Source organism: Strigops habroptila, chromosome 4 (assembly GCF_004027225.2).
Source record: "Strigops habroptila isolate Jane chromosome 4, bStrHab1.2.pri, whole genome shotgun sequence".
Classification (NCBI taxonomy): Eukaryota; Metazoa; Chordata; class Aves; order Psittaciformes; family Psittacidae; genus Strigops; species Strigops habroptila.
Window position 1 is genome coordinate 1,646,529 of NC_046358.1, and position 14,131 is coordinate 1,660,659.

The following is a 14,131-nucleotide window of genomic DNA, read 5'->3' on the forward strand; positions in this document are numbered from 1 at the left end:
TGATTGGTGTTTCCTGTGAGGAACAGATGCCTGGGATAATTCAGGGTCATTTCTTCCTACAGACTGGTGACTGCAAAGTGAAATGAAGTTTGAGGTTCCTTCCTCTCTTGGTTTCCTTGCAAGGCAGATGTGATGGTGAGGTGTATTTCTCATTAAATACTGTCATTGACTTTTGTGCAGGAACCGTGGAAGAGCCTACATCAAATCATGAGGATTAGGGGAAAATCCCATTGGTTTAGTGCCCCCATAGGCTTTCTCACTTGACATTGAACTGTTCAGATCCTAGATGAAACAATTCTTTTATGTTGACAGTAGTTGAACAGCCTCCTTCCGCACTTGACCAGAGCTCCCTTCACCTCCTTGTTCCTCAGGCTGTAGATGAATGGATTGAGCATGGGGGTGACCACAATGTAGATGATGGAGACCACCTTATCCAGGCTCCTGTGGCTAGATGGGGGTTGTAGGTACATGAAGAATGCTGACCCATATAACAAGGCAACAGCTGTCAAATGGGAGGCACAAGTCTGGAAGGCTCTGGCCCTGCTCTGTGCTGAGCACATCCTCAGCACTGTGTGGAGGATAGAGATGTAGGAGAGCAAAATGACCACACTTGTACCCACCACATTGATGGTGACAAAGGCAAAAATGACCATCTCGCTGGTGTGGGTGTCAGAGCACATGAGCTTTAGAACAGGGACTGTGTCACAGAAGAAGTGGTCGATGCGGTTGGGACCACAGAAGGAACCTCCAAATGTGCACCATGTGTAGATGATGGCACTGAGGAAGGCAAATAGGTAGGATGATGCTACCAGCTGCCAGCAGACACGGCTGGAGATGACGGTCATGTAAAGCAGGGGATGGCAGATAGCAACGTGCCGGTCGTAGGCCATCATGGCCAGCAGGTGACACTCAGCAGTAGCAAAGAAAGCAAAGGAGAGGAACTGCATCATGCAGGCAGAGAAAGAAATGGTTTTCTCCTCTGATAACAGGTCTGCCAGCATCCTGGGGGAGACGACTGTGGAATAGCAGACATCAATGAAGGCAAAATGTGTGAGGAAGAAGTACATGGGGGTGTGGAGGCTGGGAGACACCTGCACCAAGACGATAATGCCAATGTTCCCCACCAAAGTGACAATGTAAATTGATACAAACAAGACAAAAAGAGGGGTCTGTGCACATGGGCTGTCTGTAATTCCCACCAGGATGAATTTAGTCTGGGTGTGATTTCCTGCCATGACCAGGCGTTACCTGCTGAGGCAAACAGAAAAGAAACATCACAGTGGTTTAAAAACAGAGATTCACTTTTGGACCATTTTTTACTGCAGTCATTGACCACTTGTACTGCCACATATTAGTATATTCTTCTATATTTTCTAATCAAATTATATATGTTTAATGGTTTTTTGGTTCTGGTTCTTAGAAAAATACGAGTGCACTGAAGCAACACAAATGTCTTATTTGGTTTTCTATGCTAGGACACTTAAAACTAATGATTTATTCATACACGTGTGTTTTCAGATTTGAGAAAAGAACCAGATCTTTATCCACTTTCAGTTTGAAGGCAATTTCTGTCAGAAGACACCTCAGAAGAACCTCACAGGAGCACACGTAAACCTGGAACAAGAGAAAGTCCCAGTTGCAGTGAAATCCCAGCTCACACATTAATATCCTCTAGACATTTTCCTTTGGATTTTAATTATCATTTCAGTCTTCAAATCACATTTATCAAACTCTTTGAGATCATTCATAAAAGATAACATTCACATTGGTAAATTCATGATTTATAGCTTTCTGAGCTCCAGCACACTGAAGCATCCTAAACCCATGGGCATTAAGATGCTTACTTGGAAACTCAGATGATGTTAAAACGTGGTGATTCCAAAGGCTGATTTGTTAGTGACTATATACTGCTGATAATCTGAGATGTTGCATTTCTTTATAACAAAATAAGCTTCATCCTCTTTTAACTCTTGAAGAAATCAGTGCTTCTTGCTTTAGCTGCCCATGTAAAAGAAAAACAACCTGCATAAGCCATTGCTCCCTTTTATTATAAAGAAAACCCACTTTGGTAAGGCTGTTTTCTGACACAGCTTTCCCAAAGAGGACACGAGGACATAAAGAAGAAGAAAGCCCACTGCCTAAATGCAGGTGAGGCTCTGCTTTGTCTTGGTGTTACCTCCTGTGCCTTCCCTCTGCCACCGAGTGATGGGAGCCAAAGGTTCATCCCCAATGCAACAGAGAACATCTACGTGCCGGCATCATCTCTGTTAAGCACCTGATGTGAAGGGGGGTGAGCTCCTTCCAAGCTCCAAGAGCTGAGCTTGTGGTGCTGGGGCTGTAAATACAGTTCCATGTGCTCTCCTGGGAGGAAGCCTCCAGGGCTGCTCATGCTTTACCAGAGGAAAACAAAGAGAAGGAAAAGCCAAGGGTGTGAAATCAACTCTGAAAGGCATTGTGGTGCTTGGGCATCTGAAAGACACGGCATGGATGAGCCATCCCTGAACACAGCTATACAGCAGCAGTGATGACCAGCTCATGGGATGCTTCTGACATACTTGTGGACCATGCAAAGGTTTTGGTGTGACCTTGGCAACAGAATGAGAATGTGTTTAGAGACATTTGAGATCTTGCAGAGGGTCCCCTAGTGGTACATGAAGCAGCAGTGACTCCATCTGTGGAGCTCCTAATGTCCCTCTGTGGACACTTGAGAGCCCAGTTTTCCAGCCCCAGTGGGATTATGCACATGTAGTGCCTGGATGTGCATCAGCTGAGCTGGTGACTCTGGGCTTCCACTGTCTTCAAGGGTGAGAAATGGGCATTTTCAAGCAGTGATTGTTTGTCCAGGGTAAACTAAGAGGCCTTTAACCCCCTCAGCAGCCTCAGCTGGGGCTTCATCCCCACCCTCCGCCTATTTCTCCCCCATCTCTACTTAAGCTCAGCCCGGGGAGGTTGAGGTTTATTGGGGGACTCCTGGTTTCTAGTTTAGCATGAGGTGTGCACAACTTTGGATTCCTTTGATCTTGACTTAGGTTTGCTCATGGACCTCACTTGCAATTGCTGGAACTTACCCTGAGCAGCGCAGTGACTTCACCTGACTTGTCTTGGTCTTGGACCTGCCTCATCATCGCCATCTTGCCTGATACTCTGGAGTCGTGGCTGAACTTGGCCCAGGTCTCTCTTCCTTGCTCAGGTACTGTGGGAAGATTCCCTGTATAAAATATTGTCCTCATTGGCTCTATTTAGATAGATTAAAGAGATAAACCCCTCTGGCACTCTCCAGGCTCTTGTAGAGTAGAACTCTTCACCCTCTGCCCCCAACAGCCCAGCCAGTGCTCACTGCTCTGGCAGTCTCTCTCCAGACATGGTCTCCAGACCATGTCCCTGCATGGGTAAAGTAGGAGATAGTCTTCTCAGTGAGAGAAAGAGAGTAACAAATACAAGAATATATATGAGTTTTATTTTCTGGTCCTTAGTGCTTTTTCCATTTCTATATATGATATTAGGTTTATGGTGTTCAGATGATAGTTAATACTTTGTTTTTGAAATGGGTATTCAGGTATTAGTGTTCAGGTCTTAGTAAAGTCTAGTAAATCTTTCCAGCTTCGATATTTCTGGAGTTACAAGATGCTGAGATGCCATCTCTAAGAGATGCTCTTTCTCAATAACCTCTCAGCAGTTTCTGATCTTGGTGTATTCTGCCTCCCAGAAGAAAACCCATCTCAAGGGTTGAGGAAGTGATAGTTCCAGATGCGTAACTTGTGAAATCACTAAAGGAATTCTCCAATTACATCTGAAGGGGAGAGAAACCAAGATTGACATGGGGTGATGTGCCCAATGAGGCTTCTGGCAGCATATCCTAACCATCTAAGATAGAAAGTAATACATGGGAAAGACAGGAGCAACTGGGAGATACAGCCATAAATGGATACACAACACCATGTAGAATCGAACAGAGAAGAAAAGGAGACTTGGAGGATTTACTTCTCTGAAACTCTGATTTATAAAACAAGCCAGGAATTGGGAAAATATTTTTTTTTCTCAAGATAGAGATGATTCTGTGCAGTACAGTCATGCAGATCCACAGACTCTGTCCAAGTCTGTGTGTCACTCTACTTATAAGACCAGTTTTATATATTTTATTTGTATTCCTCTGTCACACATATATGTAATTACAGACATACACATTACAGATATTGGAGCTGAGGGACAAGGTCAAGAATCTTGGAAGAAAAATACATCTTTATCAGTGAAAAAAGTGATAAATAAAATAAAGCCGATTGGTGTTTCCTGTGAGGAAAAGAGGCCTAGGATAATTCAGGGTCGTTTCTTCCTACAGGCTGGTGACGGCAAAGAGAAATGAAGTTTGAGGTTCCTGCTCCTTTTGGTTTCGTGCAAGGCAGATGTGATGGCGGGGTCTATCTCTCATTAAACAGTGTCATTGACTTTTGTGCAGGAACCGTGGAAGAACCTACATCAAATCATGAGGATTAGGGGAAAATCCCATTGGTTTAGTGCCCCCATAGGCTTTCTCACTTGATGTAAACTGTTCATGTCCTGGATGACACAACTCTTTTATGTTGACAGCTGATGAACAACTTCCTTCCGCCCTTGACCAGAGCTCCCTTCACCTCCTTGTTCCTCAGGCTGTAGATGAATGGGTTGAGCATAGGGATGACCACCGCGTAGAAGATGGATGCCACCTTATCCAGGCTCCTGTGGCTAGATGGAGGTTGTAGGTACATGAAGAATGCTGACCCAAAGAATAAGGCAACAGCTATCAAATGGGAGGCACAAGTCTGGAAGGCTCTGGCCCTGCTCTGTGCTGAGCACATCCTCAGCACTGTGTGGAGGATAGAGATGTAGGAGAGCAAAATGACCATGATCGTGCCCACCTGGTTGATGGTGACAAAGGCAAAAATGACCATCTCACTGCTGTGGGTGTCAGAGCACACGAGCTTTAGAACAGGAACTTCATCACAGAAGAAGTGGTCGATGCGGTTGGGACCACAGAAGGAACCTCCAAACGTGCACCATGTATAGATGATGGCACTGAGGAAGGCGAATAGGTAGGATGATGCTACCAGCTGCCAGCAGACACGGCTGGAGATGATGGTGATGTAAAGCAGGGGGTGGCAGATAGCAACATGCCGGTCGTAGGCCATCATGGCCAGGAGGTGACACTCATTAGTAGCAAAGAAAGCAAAGGAGAGGAACTGCATCATGCAGGCAGAGAAAGAAATGGTTTTCTCCTCTGATAACAGGTCTGCCAGCATCCTGGGGGAGACGACTGTGGAATAGCAGATGTCAGTGAAGGCAAAATGTGTGAGGAAGAAGTACATGGGGGTGTGGAGGCTGGGAGACACCCACACCAAGACGATAATGCCAACATTCCCCACCAAAGTGACAATGTAAATCAATAGAAACAAGACAAAAAGAGGGGTCTGTGCAAATGGGCTGTCTGTAATTCCCAACAGGATGAATTTAGTCTGGGTGTGATTTCCTGCCATGACCAGGTGTTACCTGCTGAGGCAAAAGGAAGGAAAACATCAAACTGATTAAAAAACAGAGATTCACTTTTGGATCATATCTAAGTCCAATCAATAAGAAATTTAACTGCCAAATTTGGCTAGAATTAATATATTCTACTACATTTTGTAACCACAAATTGTTTTTTGGTTTTTTTTTTATTTGCAGTTGAGATATTTAGAAAAGAACAAGGAGCGAGCTGAAGCAACAATAGCATTTTTGTTTTTCTGTCCTGTGATACTTAAGACTATCAATTTCTTCAAGCACATGTGTTTTCAGCTTTGAGAAAAGAAGCAGATCTTTATTCACTTTTGGTTTGGAGGCAATTTTTTCAGAATACACCTCACAGTAACCTCATAGGAGTGCACGTAAACCTGCCCATAAACAACTTACAGGAGCAAGAGAAAGTCCCAGTCCCAGTGATATGCCAGCTTAAACATTAATGACCTCCAGACATTTTCACTTGGCTTTGAATTATCATTTCAGTCTTCCAATAACATTTATCAAACTCTTTGAGATCATTCACAACAGATCAAATTCGCATTGGTAAATTCATGATTTATACCTTTCTGAGCTCCAGCATGCTGAAGCATCCTAAACCCATGGGCATTAAGTTGCTTACTTGAAAACTCAGATGATGTTAAAACGTGGTGATTCCAAAGGCTGATTTGTTAGTGACTATATTCTGCTGACAATCTGAAATGTTGCATTTCTTTATAACAAAATAAGCTTCATCCTCTTTTAACTCTTGAAGAAATCAGTGCTTCTTGCTTTAGCTGCCCATGTAAAAGAGAAACAACCTGCATAAGCCATTGCTCTCTCTTATTATAAAGAAAACTCACTTTGGTAAGGCTGTTTTCTGACACAGCTTTCCCAAAGAGGACACGAGGACGTAAAGAAGAAGAAAGCCCACTGCGTAAATGCAGGTGAGGCTCTGCTTTGTCTTGGTGTTACCTCCTGTGCCTTCCCTCTGCCACCGAGTGATGGGAGCCAAGGGTTTATCCTCAATGCAACAGAGAACATCTATGCACCGGCATCACCTCTGTTAAGCACCTGATGTGAAGAGGGGTGAGCTCCTTTCAGGCTCCAAGAGCTGAGCTTGTGGTGCTGGGGCTGTAAATACAGTTCCATGTGCTCTCCTGGGAGGAAGCCTCCAGGGCTGCTCATGCTTTACCAGAGGAAAACAAAGAGAAGGAAAAGCCAAGGGTGTGAAATCAACTCTGAAAGGCATTGTGGTGCTTGGGCATCTGAATGACACAGCGTGGATGAGCCACCCCTGAGCACACCTACACAGCAGCAGTGATGACCGGCTCATAGGATGCTTCTGACATACTTGTGGACCATGCAACAGTTTTGGTGTGACCTTGGCAACAGAATGAGAATGTGTTTAGAGACATTTCAGATCTTGCAGAGGGTCCCGAAGTGGTACATGAAGCACAAGTGACTCCTTCTGTGGAGCTGCTGATGTCCCTCTGTGGACTCTGGAGAGCCCAGTTTTCCAGCCCCAGTGGGGTTGTGCACATGTAGTGCTTGGATGTGCAACACCTGAGCTTCCATTGTCTTTACTGTGGACCCACTGACTCTGGGCTTCCACTGTTTTCAAGTGTGAGAAATGGGCATTTTCAAGCAGTGATGAATTGTACCAAAGTGAACTAATAGGCCTTTATCCCCCTGTGCAGCCTCAGCTGGGGCTTCATCCCCACCCTCTGCCTGTTTGCCCCGCATCTCTATTTAAGCTAAGCCCACAGAGGTTGAGCTTTATTAGAAGAGTGCTGGTTTCCAGTTTAGCAGGATTTGTGCACACCTTTGGAATCCTTTGATGGTAAGCTGGGCTTGATCATCGACCTGCCCGGCAATAGCTGGACCTGATCCTAACCGGGGGATTGACCTGAATTGGCTAGACTTGACCTGACTTTTCTTGATCTTGGACCTGCCTCATCATCACCAACTTGCGTGATGCTCTGGAGTCTTGGCTGAACTTGGCCCAGGTCTCTGTGTTTGCCCTACTTCCTTTGCTCAGGTATCACAGAATCATAGAATCGTAAGGGTTGGAAAGGACCTTAAGATCATCTAGTTCCAACCCCCCTGCCATGGGCAGGGACACCTTGCCCTAAACCACGTCGTTCAAGGCTCTGTCCAACCGGGCCTTGAACACCGCCAGGGATGGAGCATCCACAACCTCCCTGGGCAACCCATTCCAGTGCTTCACCACCCTCACTGTAAAGAACTTCTTCCTTATATCTAATCTAAACTTCCCCTGTTTCAGTTTGAACCCATTACCCCTTGTCCTACCACTACAGTCCCTAAGGAAAGTCCCTCCCCAGCATCCTTGTAGACCCCCTTCAGGTACTGGAAGGCTGCTATGAGGTCACCATGCAGCCTTCTCTTCTCCAGGCTGAACAGCCCCAACTTTCTCAGCCTGTCTTCATACGGGAGGTGCTCCAGCCCTCTTATCATCCTCGTGGCCCTCTTCTGGACTTGCTCCAACAGCTCCATGTCCTTTTTATGTTGAGGACACCAGAACTGTACACAGTACTCCAAGTGAGGTCTCACGAGAGCAGAGTAGAGGGGCAGGATCACCTCCTTTGACCTGCTGGTCACGCTTCTTTTGATGCAGCCCAGGATACAGTTGGCTTTCTGGGCTGCAAGTGCACACTGCCGGCTCATGTTAAGCTTTTCGTCAACCAACACCCCCAAGTCCTTTTCTGCAGGGCTGCAGGTACTACGAGATGGTCCCTGCACACCATGGTGTTCCCCTTTGGCTCTGTTGAAAGAGATGAAAGAGACAAAGTCCTGTGGCACTGCCCAGGTTCCTGCAAAGTAGAACCCATCGCCCTCTGCAACTAAAAGTCCAGCCAGCGCTCACTGCTCTGGCAGTCCCTCTGTATCCCAACCATGCTCTTGCATGGGCTAAATAGGAGATAGTCTTTTCAGTGAGGGAAATAAAATAATAAATTTAACATTATATTCAAGTGTTATTCTCTGGTCCTTAGTATCTCCTTCATTTCCAAATATAATATTAGAATTATGGTTTTGAGTAGATGGGTAACACTTTAGTTTGGAAATGGGTTTCAAGTCTTAGTAAAGACTCATAAAGCTGCCCAGGTTGAGTGTTTCTGTAGTTACAAGATGCTGAGATGTCATTTTGAAGAGATGCTCTTTCTCAATAACCTCCCAGCCATTTCTGATCTTGGTGTGTTCTGGCTCCCAGAAGACATCCTCTCTCAAGGGCTGAGGAAGTAATAGTTCCAGGTGTCTAACTTGTGAAATCACTATGGGATCTCTCCAATTATATCTGAAGAGGAGAGAAAACAATATTGGCATGGGGCGATGTGCCCAATGAGGTTGTTGGCAGCTTATCTCTACCGTCTAAGCTGGAAAGCAATAAGTAGTGAAGATCGGAGCCTCTGGGAGACACAGCCATACATGGACACCCAACACCATGTAGAACTGAAGAGAGAAGGAAAGGAGATTTGGAGGATTTCATGGAATGGTGAACCGCAGCATCCTGGAATCATGACATTTCTTCTCTGAAACTCTGATTTATAAAGCAAGCTAGAAGGTTGAAAAATAAGGTTTTTCTCTGAAGATAGAGATGCTTCTGTGTAATAGTCACGCAAATGGGCAAGGAAGATCTGCTTAGAGACAATGCCAAAGGAATGTAGCAGTGATTGTCACAGGAGCTTAAATTGCCATTTCTTTTTGCAAACATCTCCTTGCCTACTGGTAACAAATATACTGGGACAAATATAAACATGTACAGAAGAAATCTTTAATGTGTCTTACATATTTACCCTCTCCCCTGGCACAGTCCTTTCTGGGGATGTGTTTTATTCTGTTTATGAGATGAGAATACACAATTTCAAGTGAATGTAATAGGATACAGTATATTTGTCTGTATTGTTGCCTTTCTAGTTTCCTGCAGCAATAAAAAGATGCAGGTTCTGTCTGTCTTTGAATGATCTCCTTGGAGAAAGGAATAAGATGCAGACGCAAAAGTAGTTCAGCCTGAAAGAGGCTGGTTCTTCAACAGGAAACCAAAAGTGGCATCTCAGGTACTATTTGGGAGATGGTGGTGGAACTAGGTTTAAACTCCTCTCAAATGTCTGTGTTTGAGACATGTGGTTATGTTATAAATCCTTTCTAAAAGGAAGTTTTCCTTCCTAACCTTTATCTGGCATGAAATCGGTTGTTTGAAGGTACTTGCTGTGTGCTTAAAATGTAAGTTAAATGGTAGAAATTAAAGGGAAAAGCACAGTTTTGACAAGTCACCAGCTAAGCTGGAAGGTATTGGAGAAGGAAAGATAAATACATATGCACTTCTGTTCATTCTATGTATTTATTCTTAAAGGATGAGAGCAGTTATTGAAATGCAGTTTAGCCCCCAAAGTAGCCACTAACCTTGTTATCAATCGGTTGTTTTTAATGAAAACCCAACATGTTGCTTTTGTTTCTGAGCACTTAGACTAAGAAGCAATAAATTCAGACCCTGAGCTACCTGGGATAATGGAGAGTCTCTGGGACATCATCAACCTGAAAGCAGCGTGAAAGCTAATGTTCCTCTAGCTTGTGTGTTATCAGAGCAGCCAATACGAGCTGCTCTTCCCTTAGTGTGGAGAAAACTGCAGGCAGATGGAAACATAGTGAAGACCATGGAGATGTCCAAGGGAAAACTTGCTTTGTTGGCTTCAGACTTCCTTTGAAATCAGTAAGTGAGGGTAGAAGATATGTTCAAAGCTTGGTTTAAGAGCTTGAGTGGTAGATGTAGTCACTGAGTCCTTGCATGGGCAGGTGGTTGTGGACCATCTAAGCATCCTGCCAAGGTGCCTGGCAGTGTTTCATTAGAGAATGTCTTCATTATCTACAGAGCACAGGATTCAACCCCACTAATAATTAAGTGAAGGATTAAGCCATCCTAACTGATCTCACAGAAATCACTCCCCTGACTGGGAACTGGGAGTCTCTTGCACACCGATGGCTTGGGAAAACTGGACTACAGTGACAGAGTTTGTTTTCAAGGGGTTCACGGATAGCCTCGACCTCCAGTTTACTCTCTTTGTGTTTTTCCTGCTCATCTATGTCACCACCGTGGTGGGAAACCTAGGCGTCATTGCTGCAGTCTGGCTCAATTCCCAGCTTCAAACCCCCATGTACTTCTTCCTCGGCCACTTGTCCTTCTTGGATCTGTGCTGCTCCTCTGTGGTGACACCCAAAATGCTGCTGAACTTCTTGTCTGAAAGGAAGACTATTTCTTTTGCTGGCTGCTTCCTACAGCTCTATTTCTATGCTGCTTTTGTAATCACAGAGTGTTACCTCCTGGCTGTGATGGCGTACGACCGCTACGTTGCGATATGCAACCCCTTGCGCTACCCCATCCTCATGTCCAAGAAGGTCTGTGTTTCTCTCTTAGCAGGGTCCTATGCAATTGGGCTTTTTAATTCAGTGGTCTTCATAGGCTTTGCATTGAGGGTGTCCTTCTGCGGTCCCAATGTCATTGACCACTTCTTCTGTGATGGGCCACCACTCTCAAAACTGGCTTGCTCTGATACTTCCCTCAACCAAATGTTGTTACTTGCTTTTGGGGGTTTCAACGAGATAACCACCATATCAGTCATCCTCATCTCCTATGGCCACATCCTCTTCACCATACTGAGGACGGGCTCTACGCCAAGCAAGCGTAAAGCTTTTGGTACATGTGCATCCCACCTAGTGGTTGTTACGATCTTCTATGGGACCCTTATCTTCATGTACCTGCGGCCCAACTCCAGCTACAACCTGGGCAGGGACAAAATAGTTTCTATCTTTTACACTGTGGTGACCCCAATGTTGAACCCTTTCATCTACAGCCTGAGGAACAAGGAGGTGAAGAGTGCTCTGAAGAGAGCAGTGGGGAGAATGATTATTTCCCTGCTAAAGTGGTAAATGGTTTGACATTTAGGCAATGATGGGAACAGTGTCGGTGTTTTGGGGTCTTTTTGAGGTTGTAGAGAGGCTGTGATAATACTTCTATATATTACAGTCCATTTTGTAGACCACCTCTATTGATGTGGGATTAATTTGTTATACATTTGCCTCTTGATAGTGTATTTCATGACAGGAGAAATAAACACTCATTGAAGAACAACCAAAGGTTGATTTGTGATGAAACATGCTAAAATGTCCCACTTGTTTCTGAATATTTGGAGGCAAGAATGTGTTGGGTTTTCTCATGGACCTGCCATCCCTTAGGCAACCCCAACTTGCCTCTTTCTTGATAGGAAATATGATGACAAAGCTCAGTCCTGTTAAAATAACCCATTTGTTAGATTTCTGCTGAGGGTTTGGACCATTTTCTTCTCAGCTGTCCTTGGCCAGAGCCTACTCATGGTCTGCTACAGCACGGACATCATTCATCAATGTGATGGACTATATTCCTACCAAGTGTTGTATCTCTTCCAGCCATGAGATAGGATCTATGGATTTAAGGAGAATTTTAGTGCTTCCAGGTAATCCCCATGACAGATGGGAGCATGCAGAACACACGGAGCAGACCAAGGAGGCTTGGGTGAGAGAGGAGGAAAAGTTCCCTAAAGCTGCAGGAAATGGGAAAATTTGAGAGGAGTTTCTTGGAATCTTCTTCCACAATCACAGACCAATCAATTACCTATCAAAGAATGTTCAAAGGTTGTTTAAGGAATGTTTCAAACGAATGTTTAAGATTTTCCTTCTGTGCTTTATTCCTTCAAAGTGCTTTTTATAGGGAATAAATACTTCAAACGATTTTGTTAATATACAACATCAAGTATTGGACACATAACCTGATAACTATTTGTGTACCTGCTTTCTACAAGTTGTTTTTCCCTCTTGTCATGCTGTTACAAGAAGCAAAAGAAGTTTATATTGGCAAGAACTGGAATGTATGTTTTTATTCACCTTTTCAAGGAAGGGGAGAGTGTTTTGAGCTGTACCTGGGGGATTGGTAATAAAGTGGGAGCAAATGCAAATCAGGCGTGAAAGTGTTGGCACAGAAACTGCACAAATCCAAACCCTGTTGTTAAAATATTGCCATTTGTAGAAGCTAAACCCAACCAAAACACTTGTCTGGGGTCATCACAGCTGTCTGTGTTGTTCTCCTCCATCCATATTTGGGTTTGCTGGTGCAGATACTGCTCTGTTGCTGGTTGTGCTGATGCCGTTGAAGGTTTCCTGCTGGGCTCCAGCTGTTCCTGCAGAAGCTCATGGGTTCCTGTGAGTCCTGCAGTGTTTCTGAGCCATTCCTTTGGCCAACTGCATGGCACCATTGGAGTTCACAGACTGGAAGAGAAGCTGGGACACCTATAGCTCATGTGGAGGTCCGTATGTCACGCTGACCTGGAGCAAGGTGAGCCCAAACCCATCCCATGTGTCCATCTCTCAGCCAGTCCTCTAGACTCTCAGTGATACAAATCAGTAACTCAGTGACAGTCTCCCAAGGAAGTGGTGGATTCCTCAATGTTGAACACTTAAGATTTGGCTGGAAAGGGTGCTGGAACATCTAGTCTAGGTCATGCTTTTCCTAGAAAGGTTGGACCAGATGATCCTTGAGGTTCTTTCCAACCTGGTCTTCTCTGGTTCTGATGGAGAACTTGTCTGTTCATGTGACTATGTGTGGGTCTTTGGACATGGCAAATCTTCCTTTGGGCTACACAGAGTCTATTGATCCATCCAGTTCCACCTGAGTTACAGGATGTATGGACACAAGTCTGGCAGGTACGGCACAAGATTTGGGAGGCTTGTGCCCTTTAGGGAAGCAGGAGGGAATGATGGTGGCTCTCAGTCCTGGACAGCTGAACTACCACCTTCATTTCTACTGACTGCAAAGAGAGTCTTAGCAGTTGGCTCATATACTAAGCTTAATGCTGTTGACAAATGATGGATGAATAAATCCCACCTATGGATCAAATCTGATCCAAATGTGAATTGCTATTTACATGGTGACTCTCTCCATGCTGTCAGTTTAATCTCGAAGCACTATCAGTTCAAAGCTTCTATTATTTAATGGAAAAAATCATCTAACTGAAAGCATGTGAAGTGTAAACTGCCCAAATATTCCAGACACTTGAAGAACCTGGTGTCTATTGAGTGGGTTGAGCAGAGACAAATGACACTGAAGTTACCATGAATATACTATCAATTTCCTGCTACACTCCCCCAAAATGTTTGTAGAAAGAACTGGATTAGCACCATCCCTTTTCAAAACAGGCTGTGATGAGATGGGTTTGGTCTTGCAATAGAGGTGGAGCAGTGGAATGACCTGGCTCTCTGCAAAAAGAAGTCAAAAATGGGCAGCTGACATACTCCTGGAAGTACCTGGAGCATAGCAAAAAGGTTTAATGGACCATCAGTCATGTTCTGACAGGTTGGTCCTGGGTAGACCTCCCTGTTCTTAACCATCAGGTTCATTTACTGCTTGGAGACTTGAGTCAGCCTTCATCTCCTATAATCCCAGCCATCTGCTCCAGGCATCCATCCAGAGGTAATTACCTAAGCTGCTTGCAGTAGGTGTTTAAGATACTTGGAATAAACTGCCCTTTGGCTGCACCTTCTTACCTCCCCCTTGATTCTTCACAAGAGCTTGTGAAGAATA

General features: G+C 44.6%; 3 protein-coding genes across 3 annotated transcripts in view; 1 reads left to right on the forward strand and 2 right to left on the reverse strand.

The window, feature by feature from the left end:
• The window catches only part of LOC115607741 (olfactory receptor 5F1-like), a 133,869-nt gene extending 122,421 nt beyond the window's left edge, over positions 1 to 11,448 (forward strand). Inside the window, exon 2 of the mRNA XM_030485380.1 lies at positions 10,499 to 11,448. Within this exon, the coding sequence (XP_030341240.1) occupies positions 10,499 to 11,448 (950 nt within the window). The remainder of the gene's footprint in view (positions 1 to 10,498) is intronic.
• Positions 276 to 1,329, reverse strand: LOC115607681 (olfactory receptor 1020-like). The gene is made up of 2 exons (XM_030485243.1): positions 1,311 to 1,329; positions 276 to 1,228 (listed from the first exon to the last, which is right to left on the reverse strand). The coding sequence occupies exons 1-2, from the start codon at positions 1,327 to 1,329 to the stop codon at positions 276 to 278; spliced, it is 972 nt and encodes a 323-aa protein (XP_030341103.1).
• LOC115607682 (olfactory receptor 1020) lies at positions 4,548 to 5,507 on the reverse strand. The gene has a single exon (XM_030485244.1). It carries the CDS (start codon positions 5,505 to 5,507, stop codon positions 4,548 to 4,550), a length of 960 nt encoding a protein of 319 aa, XP_030341104.1.
• Positions 11,449 to 14,131: the final 2,683 nt, after the last annotated feature.

Bases quoted from the DNA above. Each gene is read 5' to 3' on its own strand.
- LOC115607682 (XM_030485244.1), bottom strand. From the start codon at position 5,507: ATGGCAGGAAATCACACCCAGACTAAATTCATCCTGTTGGGAATTACA.